Source organism: Sapajus apella, unplaced genomic scaffold, assembly GCF_009761245.1.
Source record: "Sapajus apella isolate SASKATOON/1434 unplaced genomic scaffold, GSC_monkey_1.0 scaffold36, whole genome shotgun sequence".
NCBI lineage: Eukaryota > Metazoa > Chordata > Mammalia > Primates > Cebidae > Sapajus > Sapajus apella.
This window is the reverse complement of record NW_022436976.1, coordinates 22,444,212-22,467,164: the sequence shown is the minus strand read 5'-3', so window position 1 is coordinate 22,467,164 and position 22,953 is coordinate 22,444,212. Positions and strand designations below refer to the sequence as shown.

At 36.5% G+C, this 22,953-nt stretch overlaps 2 protein-coding genes and 1 pseudogene across 6 annotated transcripts in view; 2 read left to right on the top strand and 1 right to left on the bottom strand.

Moving 5' to 3' along the window:
• Positions 1-17,350, bottom strand: part of ITGB3BP (integrin subunit beta 3 binding protein) — a 91,109-nt gene extending 73,759 nt beyond the window's left edge. The window contains exon 1 of one of the 2 annotated variants that reach the window (XM_032296759.1): positions 17,186-17,350. In XM_032296759.1, coding sequence (XP_032152650.1) covers positions 17,186-17,337 — 152 coding nt within the window. In that variant the 5' untranslated portion in view covers positions 17,338-17,350. Of the gene's footprint in view, positions 1-17,166 lie in introns of both variants that reach the window. The other variant, XM_032296760.1, reaches the window with a different exon arrangement.
• On the top strand, positions 8,975-9,793 carry LOC116563917 (annotated as a pseudogene).
• A 47-nt stretch (positions 17,351-17,397) lies between the features above and the next one.
• Positions 17,398-22,953, top strand: part of EFCAB7 (EF-hand calcium binding domain 7) — a 49,552-nt gene continuing 43,996 nt past the window's right edge. For 2 of the 4 annotated variants that reach the window (XM_032296757.1, XM_032296754.1), the window contains exons 1-2: positions 17,536-17,626; positions 19,662-19,849. In XM_032296757.1, the coding sequence (XP_032152648.1) occupies positions 17,589-17,626; positions 19,662-19,849 (226 nt within the window). In that variant the 5' untranslated portion in view covers positions 17,536-17,588. Of the gene's footprint in view, positions 17,692-17,746; positions 17,887-19,661; positions 19,850-22,953 lie in introns of those variants that run through there. The other 2 variants (XM_032296755.1, XM_032296756.1) reach the window with 2 other exon arrangements.

The following is a 22,953-nucleotide window of genomic DNA, read 5'->3' as shown; positions in this document are numbered from 1 at the left end:
ATCACCTGAGGTCAGGAGTTTGAGACCAGCATGACTAACATGGTAAAACTCCATCTCTACTAAAAATACAAAATATTAGCCAGGGGTGTAATCCCAGCTACTCTGGAGGCTGAGGCAGGAGAATCGCTTGAACTCAGAAGGTGGAGGTTGCAGTGAACCAAAATCGTGCCATTGTACTCCAGACTGGGCAACAAAAGGGAAACTCCGTCTCATTTAAAAAATTTAAAAAAGAAAACAGAAATTAAAAAAAACTAAAGTTAAGTAATACAGTATTTCTTATCCTTTGTTCCTAAATGCTATTAAAATGCAATACTATCTTTTGGAAGGAAACAAATTCCATCCTGCTATTAACTGTTCAAAATATTGCTTTATTATCAATGGCTAATTCTTAGAGAAAGTAAATAAATGTTTGCTTTTAAGAAGTTTACAGGCCGGGCGCGGTGGCTCAAGCCTGTAATCCCAGCACTTTGGGAGGCCGAGGCGGGTGGATCACGAGGTCAAGAGATCGAGACCATCTTGGTCAACATGGTGAAACCCCGTTTCTACTAAAAAAAAAATACAAAAAATTAGCTGGGCATGGTGGGACGTGCCTGTAATCCCAGCTACTCAGGAAGCTGAGGCAGGAGAATTGCCTGAACCCGGGAGACGGAGGTTGCGGTGAGCCGAGATGGGCCATTGCACTCCAGCCTGGGTAACAAGAGCGAAACTCCGTCTCAAAAAAAAAAAAAAAAAAAAAAAAAAAAAGAAGTTTACAGATTAGGCCCCAGGTTCATCTAAGAAACCCAAGGAAATACATAAAAAAGGATAAATAAGAAAGTAAGCTGCGTTAAAATAGACTGTCATCTTCCACTTTATGCTTGGTGAGAAGCTAAAAATATTATTTACTGAGGGTAATGTAGTATTCAGGTAATTCACGCATCTAATAAACAAAAGTTATAATACTTAAAATAATCCTTAAAAGATCTAATAGACAAGACTAGAAGAAATCTGAGAAATCACTTAGTTCAGCCAATAGGGAAAATAGTTTGTGCAACTTGCCTACCATCACACATCATGAGGGAGAGAAACTGAGATCTCAAGTCCTGGGCATAATAAATCTTTATTGAATTGAGGGGAAGGGAATTAAAGAAGGGGACAGAAGAGCAAACCCACTACAGAGTTTATGACCATCTATTCTTAACATTCTATTAGAACTGGGCCAACCACTCTTTCACAACACAATCATGAGAATACAATAAATTGATTAGGAAACTGTTAGTAGGAATAGAGGAGACAGATGAAACACATGAAGGAAGAATAGGTAAAATCTGATTAGATATATGAGTATTTTCCTAAAATATTTACTCTTTTGCTACCAGTATTAGCTAACCAAAGTGATATCTTTTTGGTAGTTCTGTAAAGTTATAAGCAGCTCCTGTGGCTGCTATCTTGGTTTTAAAAAGTGAGCACACAAAATTGGACAAAGGACTTGAATATACATTTCTCCAAAGAGATACACTAATGACCAATAAGGACATGAAAAGATGCTCAACATCTCTAATCATTAGCTAAATGCAAATCAGAACCACAATGAGATATTTCTTCACACCTATTAGGATGGCTACTATTTAAAAAAAAAAAAAACAGAAAATAACAAGTGTTGGTGAGGATATAGAGAAACTAGAATCCCTGTGCACTGCTGATGAAAATGTAAAATGGTTCAGTACCTATGGAAAATAGTATGGCAGTTCCTCAAAGAATTAAAAATAGAATTACCATATGATTCTGCAATTCCACTTCCAAAAATAATTGAAAGCTGGGACACAAACAGGTATTTGTACACCAATGTTCATAGCAGCATTGCTCACAATAGCCAAAAGGTAGAAAAGCAATGCAGATATTCACTGACAGATGAACAAATAAACAAAATGTGATATATACATAAAACGAAATATTATTCAACTTTAAAAAAGAAATTTGACACATGCTACAACATGGATGAACTTTGAAGATATTATGCAAAGTAAAATAAGCCAGTCACAAAAGGACAAATATTATATGATTCCACTCATAGGAGAGTAGTCAAGTTCATACAGACAAAAATAGAACGGTGGTTGCCAGCGGCTAGAGGGAGTTAGGAATGGGAAATTACTGTTTAATGAGTAGAGAGTTTCAGTTTTACAAGATGAAAAAAATTCTAGAGATGAATGGTGGTGATGGTTGTACAACAAGGTAAACATTCTTAATGTCACTTAACTGAACACTTAAAAATGATTAAAATAATAAATGTTGTTATCTATAACTTAGCACAATTTAAAAATAGATAATTTTTAAAAAGGATATCTACCCGAATGTGTCCTAATTACCTCCCTCTTATAGGTAACACCTTATAATCTCTTTAGGTGACTTCTAACTTCCAACTTACCCAAATTTACACCTATGCCCATAATTTAAGTTATATTCTATTTCTAGGTGTACTAGGTTTAGATTCACTGAGAACAAAATTCTGGCTGCTACCAGAATTGCTGCTGTTGAGAATTTTAGAAAAAGATATAAAACATTTGACATGCAATTTTATATACAGAGAGCGTAACTGTGTTTGTATACTTACATTATTCTCTAAGACTGTCCTCCTATTTTCTATTTAGCTTAACACATGGTAGTATCCTGAATAGAATTCTCTGGTTCATCAGAACAGAACAAGTAGATGAGTTTCATTACATAATATTATTAACTAACACCAGTTAAACGATTAAAGACATTATTCCAGGGGGAAAAAAACAAAAACCCTATCATTTGATTCCTAATCAAAAACCAGGAATGACATAGCAGAAGGTCACAAAATTATATAATTTGAGGTTCTCTTATAGAACTTTTAAGACACTAGTTTAAATATGATTTTGAATAACAGAACTGAGGGGAGGGATGGGGGGTGAAGAACAAACTTAGTAAAGCAGTTAAGAGTCAGGGAGCCTTCATGCTATGCCAAATTCTTCCCCAAGGTTGGGCAAATCACATAATCTCCCTAAGCTTCATAAAGTTGATAATAACACTGGCCTGTAAAGTAGTAAGAAATTTCTGAGTGGAAGATAAAAATATCACTTAGTATTTCAGTGGTTCCATTTATTCCTCTCTATATTAAAGATGATAATATTGCCAGCTACAACTTCACAAGAGTGTTTAGAGGATTACTGAGTATGCTTACGAGATTCTTCGAAATCCTTTGATGAAAGGCAATGGCCAAATTCACATCCCATGTGACTCCTTAAATGTAAACTAAGATATGTGAAATGATTTATTTTCCATTCTATGCATGGGAATAAGCAAAGAAGGCAGAAGAATCTATTATCCTTTCTGCATTCTGCTTTTCATTCAAGCTTATGCTTGTGTTCAAATTAATAACAGTATTAATCACTAATACTGTTACTAATCACTCATTTAGATGCTTTCATATTGACCATACTGTTGTTAAATACTGTCACATACATACATATAAAGGAAGGACATCAGTATGTCCTTTGAAAGAGTCTCTATTGAAAAGACTCAAAAACAGGTCTATGAGAATTAAAAATGGCAGATGGTGATGGACTTTTTTCTGTATGAATTTTATTTCACAAAGTAAACATAATAACAAAAAACTAACACTGATATCTACCATACCTTTGAGACTCCAACAGAATCATCTCTAAGAAGTTTCTCCTGACACTGTCCAGTTTACACTAGGGAAGCTTCAACTCTACTTAACAATACTTGTGCATGACCCTCTCACTAAATTAAGTGTTGAAACAATCTATTTATGTTTTTTTTTCTTTCCCAGACTAAGATATTTATGTCATTAGCACCGTGTCTGTTAACTGGTAGGTTACGAGTTCTAAAAATGCTTGAACTATCTCTTCCATTAAAGTTAAAACTCCTAGATATCACATATCTATTCATATTTGAACCCCCAAAGCCTGGTACAGTGATTGGCATATAAGTGTTATATAAATTAATGATTTAATTAATTGTATTTATTTTTTAGTTTGAAACACCAATCTCAAATTCAAGAATATATTTAGTTCCTTCAATTTTCTATGATGCTCCAATTTTGTGGACTTAAATAATTTTGGTTCAAAATTTCCTAGATAACACCTTTTTGTTTTTTTTAAAAAAAGGTATTTCCATCAATCATATTAAGGTGGTTTAAATACATAGCCTGGCGCATGGGTTTCACCTGTAATCCCAACATTTTGGGAGGCTGAGGTGGGTGGATCTCTTGAGACCGAGACCAGCCTGGGCAATATAGGAAGATCCCAACTCCACAAAAATTAGCCAGGTGTGGTGGTGCATGCCTGTGGTCTCATGACTTGGGAGGATGAGGTGGGAAAATCACTTGAGTCCAGGAGGTCAAGGCTGCAGTGAGCCATGATTACGCCACTGCACTCCCAGCCTGGGCTACAGAGCAAAACCCTGTTTTTTTGTTTTGTTTTGTTTAAAAAAAAAAAAAAGGTCCCAGACAATGTAGCACAGTGTTATCTCTAAGGTAGTCTTCTTTTATGTTGATTTGTGTCTTATCAGTTCTGAAAAAAAAACTGAGCTGTATTTCTTCAAATACTGCCTCTCCTTCATTCTACCTTTCTGAGACTTTATTAAGAAATTATTTTAGACTTTCTTGTTCTGTCTTTCACATCCCTAAACTTCTCTTTCATTTCATTGTTCTCGAAGCTGCCTTTTGGGCAATTTCTTCAGATTTATCTTTCAATTATCTAATTCCTTACTCAGTTGTACCGAATCTACTGTTTAAACCATCCACTAATTTTTTAAACAATTCAATACATTTTGGGGTAACTTAATTTTTCTGTAATTATAAATTTTAAACAAGTTCCAAGAGTAAAAATTGTCATGTACCCAGATTTACTACTTGCTTACATTTTGTCTCATGTTCTTTATCATTCTCTCTACACACATATATTTATTATATATGCTTATTTTTCTAAACCATTGAGAACTTGGAGACAGAGTACACCCTTACTCATAAATATCTCCATGTGTTTTGCTAAGAACAATTTCATTAACACAATGATCAAAATTACGAAATTATCATCAATACATTATTAACAGTCTGTAGTCAAATTTTATCACTTGTCCTAATAATGTCCTTTATAGCAACTGCCCACCCAAGTCTAGGTTCCAGTCCTGGACCACTCATTGCATTTGGCTGTCTCCCTCTAGAACAGTTTCACAACCTTTTGTTTCCCTTTACCTGGACATTTTTCAAGACTATAGGCTATTTTTATTTTTGTGGACTATCCCTCAATTTGGGTCTGATATTTCCCTATGATTAGGTTATGCATATTTGGCATAAATATCACAGAAGTGATGTTGCATCCTTGTGAGAGCATAACTTGAGGCACTTGATGTTGATGTATTGTAATATCAGTGACATAAATTTTGACCATTAAGACATTACCTTCCAGTTTTCTCCAATGTAGTAATAAGAAATTTTATAAAGAGCCACAAATGATCATTTGTTTTATATTTAATAGTTAGCATTATGTTCCAATAAAAGGCGTTCTCTTCTCCTTTCTTTATTCATTTATATCACTACAGTGTCACAGATTTTTATGTTAATGGATTTTAAGCCATTCCTATCATTATTCATTTTGATGTTTAATTGTCCCAGATTTGGCAATGTGACCGTTCTCCCCCTTCACCCTGGTTCCTGTTTAATCTATGTACCCATAACTCTTTGAGCACTTCCTTACTTTCCAGCACACACACAAAATTTTCTCTGCACCAGCTTTGGAATCAGCTTTTTCTCCAATGAGACTTAGCTCTTTTTAGTGGACAATGGTATTTAGACACCAAAATCTGGGCACTAAATGTGTTCACTGTTATTTATGTCATTGCTTAGTCTCTCTCAGAGGACAGAACTGGAACACACATCACACACACAAAAACATTTCAATTTACCTCTATCTTTAATATGTGTATTTTTTAAAACTATGATTTCATATTGACATCTCCAATGCCAAGTCAACGAATCTGAAATTCCCCCATCCAAAGGTGAGAAACTGGCTCCCATCATCCACAATACATTTACTCATTTGACCAAGCCTAGAACACATAAAAGCTAGTTTCAGAAGTGCCAACGCATACTACTATGGAAAGCAAATCTCTTGCTCAAGTTTAATATTTACCTAATTTTTTAAATGTAAAATTTACATATAGCAATCAGTACAAATATTAAGTATATAGTCATAAATTTTAACAAACACATACTATATCCTTGAAACTCACATCCCTAACAAAATATGGAATACCTGAATCCAACTTCATTATCTATACCATATACAACTCTACTTTACTCATTTTTTCCAACAGATTACCTTTGCCTATTCTAGAATTTCATATAACTAGAATCATACAACATGTACTTGTGTCTATTTTTTCTACTCAGCATAATTGTGTGATTCACCCTGGTTGTTGCACATCAGTAGATCATTTGTTTTTAATTAATATTCCATCATAGTAATAAACCATGTTTTCCTGTTGAGGACACTTGGTTTGTTTTTAGCTATGATGAGTAAAGCTTCTAAGAACAATCTTTTACAAGTTTTGTTTTGTTTTCCTTAGCTATATTGCATTCAGTTTTCTTAAATATTTAGAAGTAGAACTGCTGGATCATTGGGTAGGTGCACATTTATTCAACTTTATAAGAAACTGCCAAAATGTCTAACAACATGCTATTGTTCACTTGTGTATCTTCTTTTGTTAATTACTTGTTCAAATCTTTGGGCCATTGTTTTAATATTTTTGATTTTTTACTGTTGAGTAGTAAGAGTTCTTTGTTATCCTAAATATAAATCCTTTGTCTAATATATGTCTGTTAAATGCTTTCTCCCAGTCAGTTGTGTGAAAGTTTACTTTTTTAATGGTCTCTTTTGATGAGCAAAAGTTTAAAAGGTAGATGAAGTGTAATTTACCATTTTTTTCTTTTGTAATTCTTGCTCTCTGTGTCTTGCATGAAATTTTACCTACCCCAGATTGTAACAATATTCTCATATATTTCCCTCCAGAAATTTTACTTTTTACATTTAGGATGAAAATATATCTCAAATTAATTTTTGTACGTAGTGTAAGGTGAAGATCAATGTATGTATGTGTGTGTGTGTGTTTTTTCCCCCACTGTTCCAGCACCACTTGGGAAGAAAATCTTCTCTTATCCCCATTGAACTTCTTTGGCACCTTTGTGGGTCTATTTCTGGACTTTCTATTCTATTTATCTATTTCTCCTTATGCCCAAACCACATTGATTTCATTACCAACGCTTTATGCTAAGTTTAGTTAGTGTACATACCCCAACTTAATTCTTTTTTTTCAAAATTGTTGTGGCTAGTGCAAGTCATTTGCCTTACCATACAAATTTTGAAATCAGTTTTCAACTTCTATAAACTGCTTGCTTGAAGAACTAAAAATAAAACTACCATTCAACCCAGCAATCCCACTACTGGGTATCTACCAAAGGAAAAGAAATCATTATGTTAAAAAAAAATGTGCTTATACATTTATTGCACCACTATTCACAATAGTAAAGTTAGGAATCAACCTGTGTCCATCAATGGATGACTGGGTAAAGAAACGTGGTGTGTATATACACCAAGGAACACTACACAGCCCTAAAAAAGAATGATATCATGTTGTCTGCAGCAACATGAATGGAGCTGGAAATAATAATCTTAAGTGAAATAACCCAAAAACAGAAAATCAGGGCAGGCACAGTGGCTCACACCTGTAATCCTAATACTTTGGGAGGCTGTGCTGAGCAAACTGCTTGAGTCCAGAAGTTCAAAACCAGCCTGGGCAACGTGGCAAAGCCCCACCTCTAAAAAATAAATAAATAAATAAATAAACAAAATAAGCTGGGCACAGTGGCATGTGTCTGTAGTCCCAGCTGCTCAGGATGCTGAGGAGGATTGCCTGCGCCTGGGGGGTGGAGGTTGTGGCGAGCTGAGATTGCACCACTGCACTCCACCCTGGGCGACAGAGCAAGATCATGTCAAGAATGAAAGAATGAAAGAAAGGGAGAAAGAGAGAGAGGGAGAAAGAGAAAAAGAGACGGGAGGGGAGGGTATCAACTGGGTGTGGCAGCTCACAGCTGTGATCTCAGCATTGTGGAAAGCCAAGCCACGAGAACTGTTTGAGATCAACATGGGCCACACAGTGAGATTTTTGTCTCTACAAAAAATTAGGCCATTGTGGTGGTGCGCACCTGTAGTCCCTCCTAGCTACTTAGGAGGCTGAGGCAGGAGGATCATTTGAGCCCAGGAGGTCAAAGCTGCAGTGAGCCATGTTCATGCCACTGCAGGCCAGCTTGGAGGCAGAGTAAGACCTTAAGAAAGGAAAGAAAGGAAGGGAGGGAGGGAGCGAAAGGGAGAGAGGGAGAGAGGGAGAGAGGGGGAGAGGGGGAGAGAGAGAGATAGAGAGATAGAGAGAGAGACAGAGAGAGAGGGAGGGAGAGGGAGGGAGAGGGAAGGAGAGAGGAAGAAAAAGAAAGAAAGAGAAAGAAGAGAGAGAGGAGTGAGAGGGAGGAGGGAGGGACAGAGAGAGAGCGAGCAAATACCACGTTTTCATTTATTAGTGAAAGCTAAACAATTGGTACACATGAACATAGAGGGAAATTATAGACACTAAGACTTCAGAAGGAGGGAACATGGGAGGAAGGTGAAGGTTGAAAAATTATCTATTGGGTACAATGTTCACTATTTGGGTGATGGGCACCTACAAGCCCACACCTCACCATTATGCAATATATTCTTGTAACAAACCTGCACGTGCACACCCTGAGTCTATAAAAAACTGAAAACAAGGAATTTCGTTTTTATTTTTTTATAGACTCAGGGTGTGTATGTGCAGGTTTGTTACAAGAATATACTGTAATATACTCTTGGACCCTCCCTCCAGCCCAGCCTCACTGGGCTCTGCCTGCGGTGCATGCTCCTGCCTCCGACTCAAAATGCCTGTCTGAGATGGTGGAAACAAGTGTGCCGCCTGCGGAAGGACCACGTACCACGCAAAAGAGGTGCAGCGTGACGGCAGGAGCTTCCACCGCTGCTGCTTTCTCTGCAGGAAAAATTTACATAGCACAACAGGGGCAACTGACGATGAAGAGATTTATTTATTGCAAATCCTGCTATGGAAAGAAGTATGGGCCAAAAGGCTATGGTTACGACCAGGGCGCTGGCACGCTTAACATGGACAGTGGCGAGAAGCTGGGCATCAAGCCAGATTGTTGTTCAGCCTCAAAGGCCTACAACAAATCCAAACATTTCTAAATTTGCTCAGAAATACGGAGGTGCTGAGAAGTGTTCCAGATGTGGGGATTCTGTATATGCTGCCGAGAAGATAATTGGAGCTGGAAAGCCCTGGCACAAAAACTGTTTCCGATGTGCAAAGTGTGGGAAGAACCTGGAATCAACATACCTGACTGAAAAAGAAGGTGAAATCTATTGTAAAGGATGCTATGCAAAGAACTTTGGGCCCAAGGGATTTGGCTATGGCTAAGGAGCAGGGGCTCTTGTTCATTCCCAGTAAGGTGTAAACCCAGAGCTAATCATCATACACTGAGAATCTCTTCATAATCTAGGCACAGATAATCTTTAACACTAAACTACTGTGAAGTTCTACCAGCACTAAGTACTGTATATTACCCTGTCCTTGGATAGGCTGGCTAACACATAGGAAGAGAGCACTGTATCATATCCTTTTACTTTATTCACCAGCATTTTGGGGGAACATTTCTTTTAAGTTTTAAATAAAACTTCAGCGTGAAAAATAAAAATTAAAAAATAAAAACAATTAAATTAGGTATAAATGATCATCCCCAAAAAAAGTAAATAGAAGAAAAATTAGATTACATGAAAAATGAAATATAAAGCAGAAAAGATAAAGATAATACCAAATACTAATATAAAAGTTTTCATCCACTGAACATTTTTAAAAAAAGATCCATTTTAAAAAGCAGAAATAAAAAAAGCAAAACTTCAAAAGAAATGTTGGTTAGGATTATGACAAGGACTGCCTTAAATCTAAACATTGGTGAGAACTAACACTTTAATAATATCTCATTTATCATTTACTAATACTCTTATTTATCTTCATCTTTAATTTCTCTAAGAAACATTTTGTAATTTTTACTGTAGAGGTCTTGCATGTCTTAAGCTAAATTATTATATGTATTTTTATGTAATCATAAATGAAAAATATTAAACTTCAATTTCCAGGTGTTTATTGCTCAAATATAGAAATAAGTTGATCTAAACAGAGACATAGACCAATGGAACAGAACAGAGGCCTTGGAGGCAATACAATGTATCTACAGCCATCTGATCTTTGACAAGCCTGACAAAAACAAGCAATGGGGAAAGGATTCCCTGTTTAATAAATGGTGTTGGGAAAACTGGCTAGCCATGTGCAGAAAGCAGAAACTGGACCCCTTCCTAACACCTTACACTAAAATTAACTCCAGATGGATTAAAGACTTAAACATAAGACCTAACACCATAAAAACCCTAGAAGAAAATCTAAGCAAAACCATTCAGGACATAGGTGTAGGCAAGGACTTCATGACCAAAAACACCAAAAGCATTGGCAACAAAAGCCAAAATAGACAAATGGGACCTAATCAAACTCGACAGCTTCTGCACGGCAAAAGAAACAGTCATTAGAGTGAATCGGCAACCAACAGAATGGGAAAAATTTTTGCAGTTTACCTATCTGACAAAGGGCTGATACCCAGAATTTACAAAGAACTAAAACAGATTTACAAGAAAAAAACAAACAAGCCCATTCAAAAGTGGGCAAAGGATATGAACAGATACTTTACAAAGGAAGACATACATGAGGCCAACAAACATATGAAAAAATGCTCATCATCACTGGTCATCAGAGAAATGCAAATCAAAACTACATTGAGTTACCATCTCACGCCAGTTAGAATGGCGATCATTAAAAAATCTGGAGACAACAGATGCTGGTGAGGATGTGGAGAAATAGGAACACTTTTACACTGTTGGTGGGAGTGTAAATTAGTTCAACCATTGTGGAAGACAGTGTGGTGATTTCTCAAGGACCTAGAAATAGAAATTCCATTTGACCCAGCAATCCCATTACTGGGTATATATCCAAAGGATTATAAATTGTTCTACTATAAGGACACATGCACACAAATGTTCATTGTGGCACTGTTTACAATAGCAAAGACCTGGAACCAACCCAAATGCCCATTGATGATAGACTGGACAGGGAAAATGTGGCACATATACACCATGGAATATTATGCAGCCATCAAAAACGATGAGTTTGGGTCCTTTGTAGGGACATGGATGAACTTGGAAGCCATCGTTCTCAGCAAACTGACACAAGAGCAGAAAATCAAACACCGCATGTTCTCACTCATAGGCGGGTGTTGAACAATGAGAACACATGGACACAGGGAGGGGAGCACTACACACTGGGGTCTGTTGGGGGGAAATAGGGGAGGGACTGCGGGGGGTGGGGAGTTGGGGAGAGATAGCATGGGGAAAAATGCCAGATATAGGTGATGGGGAGGAAGGCAGCAAATCACACTGCCACGTGTGGACCTATGCAACAATCTTGCATGTTCTTCACATGTATCCCAAAACCTAAAATGCAATTAAAAAAAAAAAAAGAAATATGTTGATCTTTATACACTGATTTTGTGTCCTACATCCATGCTAAATAGTTCTCAAAATTGTGTTGTAGACTTTTTAGGATTTTCTTCACACATGATATCATTGTCGAATTATTAATTTTACTTTTTCCCTTTCTTTGTTGTTGTTTTTGTTTGTTTTGAGACAGAGTCATCCAGACTGGAATGCAAGTGACTGCAGCCTTGACCTCCTCAGCTCAAGTGATCCATCTGCCTCAGACTCCCAAGTAGCTGGGATTACAGGCATATACCATTACACCTGGTTAATTTTTGTATTTTTTTGTAGAGACAGGCTTTTGCCATGTTGCCCCAGCTAGTCTTGAACTACTGGGCTCACGCAATCTGCCTGTCTCCACCTCCCAAACTGATGGGATTACAGGCATGAGCCACCAGGCCTGGCCCTACATTTTCCTTTTTAATATTTGTTGGTGTTTTTATGTGTGTCCTATGTTGAATAAAAGTGATGAGAGGGCACATTCTTGCCTTGTTCCTAATCTTAGAAAAAGTGTTCAATACTAAATATATTATCTATAGGTTTTTCAAAGAAATGAGAAGTTCCCTCCTATTCTTAGTTTGCGGAGGGTTTTATTTTCTCATGAATGGGTGTGTTCTTGTTACAATTAACCAATAAAATTGTCTGGGTCTTTGTGGGAAGATTCTTAGTAAAAACTTCTATTTTCTTAATTATGCAGATTTTCTATTACATCTTATGCCATTGTGCTAAGTTGTATTTTTCAAATAATTTGTCAATTTTGTATAAGTTCCCAAGTTTATTGGAATAAAGACTTTAATGATATTATCTCTTTTAATATCTATAGTATCTTTAGTGCTATTCTGCTCATTCATTTTGGATATTCATAGTTCATGTTCTCTTTTATCTAAGTACAATTTGCCCTTTCATTCTGGATATTGACCATTTGTTTTCTCTCCTATTAGACTATCTTCCCCCAACTTTTTTTTTTTTTTTTTTTAACTTTCAAGTTTGTTGCTTATAGACAGTAAAAAGTTAGGACTTCCTTTAAAAAAAAAAAAAAAATCTAGCCTGATAATATTCTTGACCTTTTTCGTTGACATCTTTACGACACTTAAGCTTGATGTAATTATCTGGTTGAGTCTACCATTTAGATAGTTGTTTGCTATTTGTCCCATCTGTTTTTTTGTTCCTTTGTTCTTTTTTACCCCCCTTCTTTTAACAGTATTTTTAAATATACCATTTCAATTCCTCTATTTGTTTTTTAGGTAAGCCTCTTCAGATTTTCAGAGGTTACTCTGGGGATTACAATATGCCTTTTTAGCATATCACAGTCTATCTAGTTATAATAATACAGTACTTCTTCATGTAAAACGTAAGAATCTTGTAACATTATAGTCAACTCCCTGTGTGCTTTGTACCACTGGCATCGTACATATTATATGTACATATGATCCCATTGTAGTGTTTAATTTTTGCTTTAAACATTCCTGCCGTTTTAAGAAGTTGCAGGCAAAAAAATATATAGATGTTCCTTGACTTACAACAGGATTATGTTACAACAAACCCATTGTAAATTGAAAACATTAGTTGAAAATGCATTTCACGCATTTAACCTACTGAACATTATAGTTTAAATGTGCTGAGAGCTCTTAAATTAACTTATAGTTGTGTAAATCATATAACCCAAAATCTCTTTTAAAATAAAGTGTTGAATATCTCAGGTAATTTATTGAATACTATACTGAAGGTAAAGAACAGAATGATTGTACGGGCACTTGAAGTACACTTTCTACTGAATGCATATTGCTTTCACACTATTATGAAGTTAAAAAATCGTACATTAAATAAACAGGTGAAAGTCACTATGCTCAGCCAAAAAGGCTCTATTATACCTTCCTCTCTTAGACTTTATTGACTTTCACAAGCAGGAAAAAATTGCATTTAAATTTCACATTTTTCTTACATCGAATACTAACAATTTCACCAATCTTCTTTTAAAATGCAAGACACATTATTTATAAAAGAAATTACACAACTTTGAATATCCACTATAATTCAAAAGATGCTTATTTAATGGTTAACTTTTACTTGGCCTGACATATCATTTCACCCACTTGTTTCTTTACAGTCAATCCATAAAATAAAAATCATTGTACCTAGCATTAGCATCAGCATGATTACAGCATATAGACACAATACAGTAGATTAGCAGATCCAGAATATGCTTATATTCATTTTCCCTTATCTTGGAAAATATAGTATATTTTAAAGTTCTCTCAGAAAACTCTCACTTTATAAATACATTAGCAGAATGGACCTCACTCTGTTACTGGTACGAATTGTTTTCTACAACACTAATGCTATTCCAAATTTATAGCTTTAGTTCAGTCATAGCTTGGAACACAATAAAGTTAACTCTCAGAGAGAGTATCCTTGGCTGAACTAGCATAATGATGTACACTAATTAGAAAGACTAAGCAAATGGTACTTTTTAAAGGAAGCTTTAGAAAGGAAAAGGGAGAAGAAGAAAAAGTCTAGAATGAGATTTGATTACTTATAACAAGAACTACTAAAAAGTCATGTTTGACTTCAGTGTTATGCAAATATAAACGTGGTGTGAAATCTGTCTATATAGGATGAAATCTTTTCAAAATTGCAACTTTATCAATTAATAAATATTTTTTTAGCAACTATTTTATCAATGAGGACACTAAGTAGCAAACAGCTGGTTAACAGACTCAAGATTCAAATCCTTGTAATCCCAGCACTTTGGGAGGCCGAGGCGGGTGGATCACGAGGTCAAGAGATCGAGACCATCCTGGTCAACATGGTGAAACCCTGTCTCTACTAAAAAAAATATACAAAAATTAGCTGGGCATGGTGGCGCATGCCTGTAATCCCAGCTACTCAGGAGGCTGAGGCAGGAGAATTGCCTGAACCCAGGAGGCGGAGGTTGCGGTGAGCCGAGATCGCGCCATTGCACTCCAGCCTGGGTAACAAGAGCGAAACTCTGTCTCAAAAAAAAAAAAAAAAAAAAAAAAAAAAAAGATTCAAATCCTGGTTTGTCTTACTCCAAAGTCCATGATTTTTCTACTTCAAATCTTTAAAAAGTGAAGGTTTCAACACAGAGAAATGACTGTGCCACTAATTTTATAATGTACACAGAAAGAGGAACAAGATTGGATGAGAAAATGATTAGCCTAATGAAACCAACAGCAGCATTTCTCTAATTCATCTGTTTCCTCCAAAGGATCAAAGAGAAGGCACAGAAAGCTACACTTGTGAGGACTTAATATAGGTAATCTCTAAATTCTTTTAAAAAATATTTTAAGTAGTACATGATATATAGTAGTAAGTAAATGCAAGCTGTGCAAGTTATAAAACATAAGAAAATAAGCACCCATAAACTCACCACACAATTTAAGAACTAGATCATTACCAATATGACTGGGTATACATGCATCTATTTGCTTCCCTCAAAAGGCATCTATGAAACTGAATTTTGTATTTATCATTTCTCTGCCTTTTAACAATAACCTTATCATATGCATACATAACCACAAGTAGGTTATTTTTGCTTGTTCTTAAGCTTTATAAGGATAACAGATGTAGTCTTATACAAATTGGTTCTTCTCATTATGTTAAGATTCATCCATCCACTTTATTGTCACGGAACATTTGCTGATTCTTATTTATTTTAGATCTATTTGAACCATATATATTTCCACAACTACTCATTTCTGTATTGAAGTTTTTTCCTCTCAAGGTTCTAAGAAATTAGAACAAAGACAGATCACACCTTCCTATAAGTTGTATTACACATTTAGTCTTCCAAGTACATACCAATAGTCACCATTTCAACATCACTTAAAAATGAATCCACTGGCTGGCCACGGTGGCTCACACCTGTAATCCCGGCACTTTGGGAGGCCAAGGCAGGTGGATCACAAGGTCAGGAGTTCAACACCAGCCTAACCAAGATGATGAAACCCCAACTCTACTAAAAACACAAAAATGAGCTGGGCACAGTGGCAGGTGCCTGTAATCCCAGCTACTCAGGAGGCTGAGGCAGGAGAACCGCTTGAGCCTGGGGGAGCAGAGGTTGCAGTTAGCCGAGATTGTGCCACTGCACTCCAGCCTGGGTAACAGAGTGAGACTCAATCTCAAAAAAGGAAAAAAAAGTTCCACTTTTCATGGTTTTTTGGTTTCCCCACTCTCCTATATACAGTTCAGAGGCATTACCATTTGTTTGGCAAATACACGTTTGTTTTCACTGTGTTCTTGGAGAGGGAGAGAGGGAGAGGAGTGGGGGGGGAGGGAGAGAGAGTGTGAGTGAGAGAGATATTATCTTTGCAGCTTTGTTTAAATGTGAGAACTAGATGATTTTTCTAATGCAACAATAAGGAGACAAGTCTCTTTGCTTAATTCTAGGGAAAGGAAAACCTCCTTAATAATCCATAACCTTTAAGGGCATCAGTAAAACATGCATTTATTGGTAGCTGTGTTGAATGCCACGTTAAATGATGGGTTTATCTGTAAAGCTAATAGCAGCCCCTCTCGCCTAAAGTCTTCTAGGATTCAATGAAAAAACGTAGATAAACTGCTTAACACAGCACCCACATTGTAATTCAAGATTCAATAAATATAGGTTATCATTTCTGTACAGCTTTCCACTTTCATGTCAATTCCTATTTCATACAAATATTTCCCTAGCTGTATTAATTTGCATTTTAATCCTGAAATAAACTAAGGAATAGGTTACACTAGAGGGAGTACATAAATCAGCCTGAGGACAAGGGCAGCCAGGGATAAATTACAGGTGTTTGATATCCACTCCACTCCACTCCACTCCCGCCCCCCGCCAAATTATTTATTTTGTTTCTATAGGGTAGTAGCTATTTTATACATCTCAATATAGGATGGATGAAGGATAGAAAAACCAGATAAATATTATCTAGCACAATGCCTATTCCCACTATGTTCATTCTCAATAATCAGATTATTGGCGATGGATGGAAATTTAATCATGCAGTACAAACTTATTTGTATAAGTAAGAAAACTGAAGCCCAGAGTCGATACGTGACTTCCAGTAACCGGAATCCAGGTATCTAGACCCAGTCCATGAGTTCTCTCACGAGTTTACATGAACGCGCCACATAAACGAGGCAAGAGACTGACAAACTACGAAGGCGTGTATTCATCTACTCTGTCCCATCCTCTGTGTATTAACCTCATTTATGTTGTTTCAAGTCAGACATCACCTAAATACAGCCGAAAGTTTACAAAATCTGTTAAAAGCATTGTAGCAACAGAAAGTGAAGGAGGACTATTGCATGAGTACTCCTGGAGGGGACGTAGAGTGGAGTTGGGGGTCCCAAACAAGGTGAACTGTTGGTCAACAGGAGACAAGTTTATAATCCAAAAAAACCAGGAAAACAAGAAAGGCTATTGGGCCACATAATATCTAATCTTCTTGCAGAGGGGCCCCCAAAATAGCAATACCTGGGAAGGAGATACCTACGGCATTTTGAGATTCGGGGAAGCACCACTGCCGCTGAATAAACGAACCCAGCAGCTTCTGAGAACAGAAAATCCGCCAAAGGAAACGCCAGAGGCATGAAAAGCGCGCGCTGTACCCTGTGTCACGCCCACCGCGGCCCGGCGGAAACACATTCCCCGCGACGAAGGATCCGGGTGTGCGCGAGCAAAGGAGCGGGCGGGAAGACTAGGCCCAGGACAGCATCCAGTTCCTAATGGGTGTAACAGAGCAACCTCTCTCACTACTCGTGCTATGCCACACCCGCGATAGACGAGCAACACAGCTGTCTCTGTTCGCCCTGGATCAGCGCTTCGTAGATTTCTAGCCGGATCGTTTGGGGAAGGGCTCTGCATCTTATTTCCGGTGGCGGTGAGGTGCAGTTGCCATGGTGATTAGAGAAAGGCCGAGATCTGTCCAGCTGCGGTGAGAGGATCGCGGAATCGCGGAAGGGAATTGGCTGTGTTTCTTCGTTTGTGAGCTGGAATTAGGTAGCAAACAGCTCGCTGTCTCTGTCTCTTCCTTCCCTTTGTCCCTCTCTGTGCGGCTCCTCCTTCGCCTGCTTTGTTTACTTCTCTGTAATAAACATTTGGCCTATGTGTGTACCTAAAATGTACATATAAATGCGGTTTTATTTCCAGAGGAATACAAAAATAGAGAGATGGTACCCGAGATTACCTGCAAAGGTATTTCACTGAGTAGGGATGGTAACGGGATGGCTTTCTGTTTTCACTTGGCCCTGTAGAAGCCTTAGGCGCTTGTGAACAGTTTATTTTTCTTGCTGTTGTGTGGCTGGTTATTTATGAAGCCGTTTGCTGCAATGTACTCTCTAGGCCCCTGTCTCAGTCTCGGGCTGGAGTTTTTAAAAAAGGAGTTTTCCAAGCCTGGGGGGTGCAATTATATGTTTAAGCTTCAGTTTGGTCTCTTATTACAGAAAAGAAAAGAATAAAATTGTGGCATATTTCTGCGTTGGGATTTCCACGTGAGGGAGTTGCCTTCTTGGGAAAGAATATTTGGAGACGATCCTAAAAAATACTTACATTTAAAAATTGCTTATTGCAAAGTGAAATTTATTCTCCCTTCCTTCTTAAAACAGTTTTCTTTCACGTTTGTGAGGAGATGCATGCACGCATATGTGTTTGAAACTCTGATGCTTAATTATAGTAATACCAATTTGCAGTAACCAGACTGTGACACCGCATCCCTGTGGGGTCCTTCTAAATCTGGTGTAATATGAAAGTGTCAGGCAGGCGGCCTGTGTATTATAAATAGGGTACTTCATCCATGATAACCGATTATTATCTTTCTTTCCCAAGTGTAAAAGATCTATATAATTCAAAAAGATGCAAGTGATTTAGGCCTCCCAAGTAGGAATCCAATGAGTCCTGAAGGGGACCCTATCTGTGTCATCTTATTGTTGAACTTGAAATGTTCAATTTATCATGTTGGAGTGTATTTTTAGAAGTGAAAGCTGGGTAGAGTAATGTTGGAAGCTGTTAGACCACCAGTACAATTTAGTACCCCATAGTAACCATTGTTCAGTAAACCTATATCCACATTAACAAAGAAGAAACTGTTAGCGAAATTTACGGCTTTTTGCCACTTACTCCTGGCTGGGTGACATTGCTACCCCTCAATTTCCTCATCTGTAAAATGGACAAAAAATACCTGACCACTGTAATAAGGATAAGACAAGATATGACAGTTCTTTAAGCTCTTATGTACAGAGGTGCTATATAAACCCCAATATATTAATTATTATTAAAGGAACACAGTAAAACTATGATAATGCTATAAATGGGATTTTTAAAATTTAGCTATTTGAAATGTGGGGCTGCATTAATGAATGTTAATGAAATGTTAATGTTAATGAAATGTTAATGAAATGATCTTGTTGATTGTGTTGTGGAAGATGGATGTCAACTACCACTCACATCAAAATTCTCATTATTGTGGAGTTTTCCATTATCCGAAGTTTATTTAGCACTTATTATATGCCAGGCAGTATTGTGTATACTTCACATGTGTTAACTGATTTGCTTTTCTTAAAAACCTGATGAAGAGTCGCATCTGACTTTCTTATTTTGAGAAAATAGATGTGTGCTTTTCCTTTGTTCAGTGATTCTTCTTTTGCATATGTTATGTCTTTGTTCTTTTGGCTATTATCACATACTTGAACAATGTATATATACATATGTATATATCTAAAATTAGAAATCAACTGGCAGGGCTTATTCTTGTTTAATATATGATAATACATCCATATACAAACTATAATATTCATCTGTTTCTTCCACATATGAAACTTTTAATATCTTGATTTTTTCATATGTATGTTATAAATTTTCATCTTTTTCTTCTACTTATGAAATCTTGATTCTTCTCCCTATATTTAAAAGACATGGTGACATTTGCATTTTAGTGATTCACATTGACAAATTTTTAAATTATTTTCCAATAGAATGGCGATCAGTCCAGGAAGCGATGCTGCTTTCTCCAGTCAGAAATCAACACCTTCAGAAAGTCCTCAAACAAAGAAATTTCCACAAACCGAAGAGGAAATATTTTATATGAATTGTAGAGCTGCCTACTTAACTGTCTTCAAAAGCAGCTTGGAAAACATTGTTTCTAAAGATCAACTTTACTTAGGTAAATCTTTAAAAATTTTAAATCTTTTGCCTTTTTATTAGGTCAGAAAGACTAAAATTGAATCATCGCAGTTTCTTAGTGAAGCTTGAGCAATGGAACTACAGTAAGCTATTATGTCATTTTATATAGTTACATGTTCTAGGAACTTCAAAATAAAACTTTCAATGTTTATACCAGCTAGATGGGTAATTGAAAGCTTCTGTCAATTACTACTTGCTTAAGATATTTTTAATTCTCATTTTGGTGCTTTAAGATTTATCATAATAAAATTGAAATACTTTTGGCCTCTAAGTCACTAATATGATTTAAGGAAAGTGTAAAGGATATGTAAAAATGGGTTGAATGTCTAAAAAAGTGAAGTATTGAGCGATAAGTGAACTTTTAAAAGAGAATTGAGTTTGGGGTTATTTTTTATTTTTTGTTTTGTCTTTTATTGCTCCTATCGTTTATTATATTTTAAAATTCCTCTCATTACCAAGGTCCCCAAAACCACCAAATTTGGTCCTTGTCAGAAGTATCAAATGACTTGGAGGTCTTTAGTCATGAGAGAGTAGTAAATAGCAGTACTAGATAACACTGACTACTCATGTCAGTTTCATCAAGGCTAATAACATTATGGGTAGAGAAACTGAGTTATTTTGCCAATTTTAGAATGAATTTTCTCAAACCAAAACCCTGACATATTTTTGCAGCAGTGTCTTGAGTTTGTATGCAGTAAGATCTCTATTTGAGGAAATGTATTTTGAGGAATATTAGAATTGACAAGATTAACATTTATTTGATGTCTAAATAAAAGGCATTATTTGTAAAATAGCTTAAATGCAAATGCACATGACTGACTTTTATAGTCATGTTTGATTTTAATTTACATAATTTTAAAATTACTAAAATGTTCTATTTTGAAGTTTAAGTATTTGTGTTTAATTCATATACATTAAATGTTTAGGCAGACATCAATAATTTTTTTTTTTTTTTTTGAGATGGAATTTTGCTCTGTTGCTCAGGCTGGAGTACAGTGGCACAATCTTGGCTTACTGCAGCCTCTGCCTCCTGGGTTCCAGCAATTCTCCTGCTAATGCCTCAGCCTCCTGGGTAGCTGGGATTACAGGCACATGCCACTATGCCCAGCTAATTTTTGTATTTTTACTAGAGACAGGGTTTTGCCATGTTGGCCAGGCTAGTCTCAAGTTCCTGACCTCAGGTGATCTGCCCGCCTCGGCCTCCCAAAGTGCTGGGATTACAGGCGTGAGCCACCCACCATGCCCAGCCAATAAATTAAAATTACTTCTAATTTGCCATTATTTCTAAAATATCTGAGGGTTTTTTTTTTTGTTACTGTTTTGAAAATATACTAAGATAAGGAATCTCCTAAGTTTAAAAGTTTAACATGCCTTCCACTACTATGACATTTAGTTTGTGAATCAATGTGTATGTAAAGGTGCTATCAATCTTATGACATTATCTGGTAGGATAACAATGCAGTGTTTATCTCTTCAGTGTTATATACACTTTTGGCTTTAGGGTAGAATACTCTGTTAACATTGTAATAATTGATTTTAGATAACCTATTTTTAAAAAAAGGAGTAATATGAACCAGAGCTGTTTCTTATTTCTATGTCTTTCTTCTATATCCTTCTGCCACTTATACAATATGACATGTGCATTTCCATTTTAAGGTCAGATGAAACAGTAGCATTACCATAGCTCTAACTTCATTTTTGGCAATTTATAAATAATACAGGCATTATAGACTCATGTCAGAACTTTAAAAGTAAACCCTGGCAAAAAGATCCATATCATGGTGTCAAAATTTAAACATCTACAGCTATGTAATATTTTTACTGTCATCAAACTCAATAATTAGATCCAACTCATTCTAAACCTGGAGATTAAATTTAGTAGGAAATAGGTTGTATCAATTTCTTAGATATGAGGATATCTACTTACTGAGTATGTGTTTTGGCATAATTAATTTTATTCTGAGAAATTTTTCTTTTCTAATTACCAGTACATTTTTTAAAACAGTATTTTCTTTGTTACTAAAGATAGCAGCAAGCACATACTAAGCTACCACTTGCAAGAAAAAGTTACATACCCTTTTTCTCAAAACTAGACAGAAAATATAATTTTCTTTCATGTGGACTTTTGACCTTCAAATTACAGCTTCAAATGCTGGCAAGGATGTGGAGAAAAGGGAACCCTCATACACTGTTGGTAGGAATGTAATTTAGTAGTACAACCGCTATGGAGAACAGTTTGGAGGTTCCTCAAAAAACTAAAAATACAGCTACCATACTATCTAGCAATTCTACTACTTGATATATATCCAAGAGAAAGGAAATCAGTATAGTGAAGAGATAGCTGCACTCCCATGTTTACTGCAGCACTATTCACAATAGCCAAAATTTGGAAGCAGTGTGAAAGTCCATCAGCAGATGAATGGATAAAGAAAATGGGAGCCGGTTGCGGTGACTCATGCCTGTAATCCCAGCACTTTGGGAGGGCAAGCCAGGCGGATCACGAGGTCAGGAGATAGAGACCATCCTGGCTAACATGATGAAACCCTGTCTCTACTAAAAATACAAAAAATTAGCCGGGCGTGGTGGCACACGCCTGTAGTCCCAGCTACTCAGGAGGTTGAGGCTGGAGAATCACTTGAATCTGGGAGGCAGAGGTTGTAGTGAGCCGAGATTGTGCCACTGCACTCCAGCCTGGGCGGCAGAGTGAGACACCATCTCAAAAAAGAAAAAAAAAAAAAGAAAAGAAAATGTGGTACATATACACAGTGAAGCACTATTCAGCTATAAAAAAAAGAATGAGATCCTACCCCAAGAATGTTATGAAGTTGTCAGGGAAAAAAAAAAAAAGGAAAAAAGAATGACTTCACTGCATCTCCTAAGAATTGTCCATTCTCCTGCACAACCACAAAACCAAGTGTAAGGGTACTTGAATTAAAAACAATAACTTATAAGCAATTTTTTTTTTCTAAATAAAGAAGCTTTACATGACTAGAAAAATAAGAGAGGGTCAGGGATTCCAGAAAAAAAAAAAAAAGAGATCCAACATGGATAGAAATGGAGGTCATCGTGTTAAGTGAAATAAGC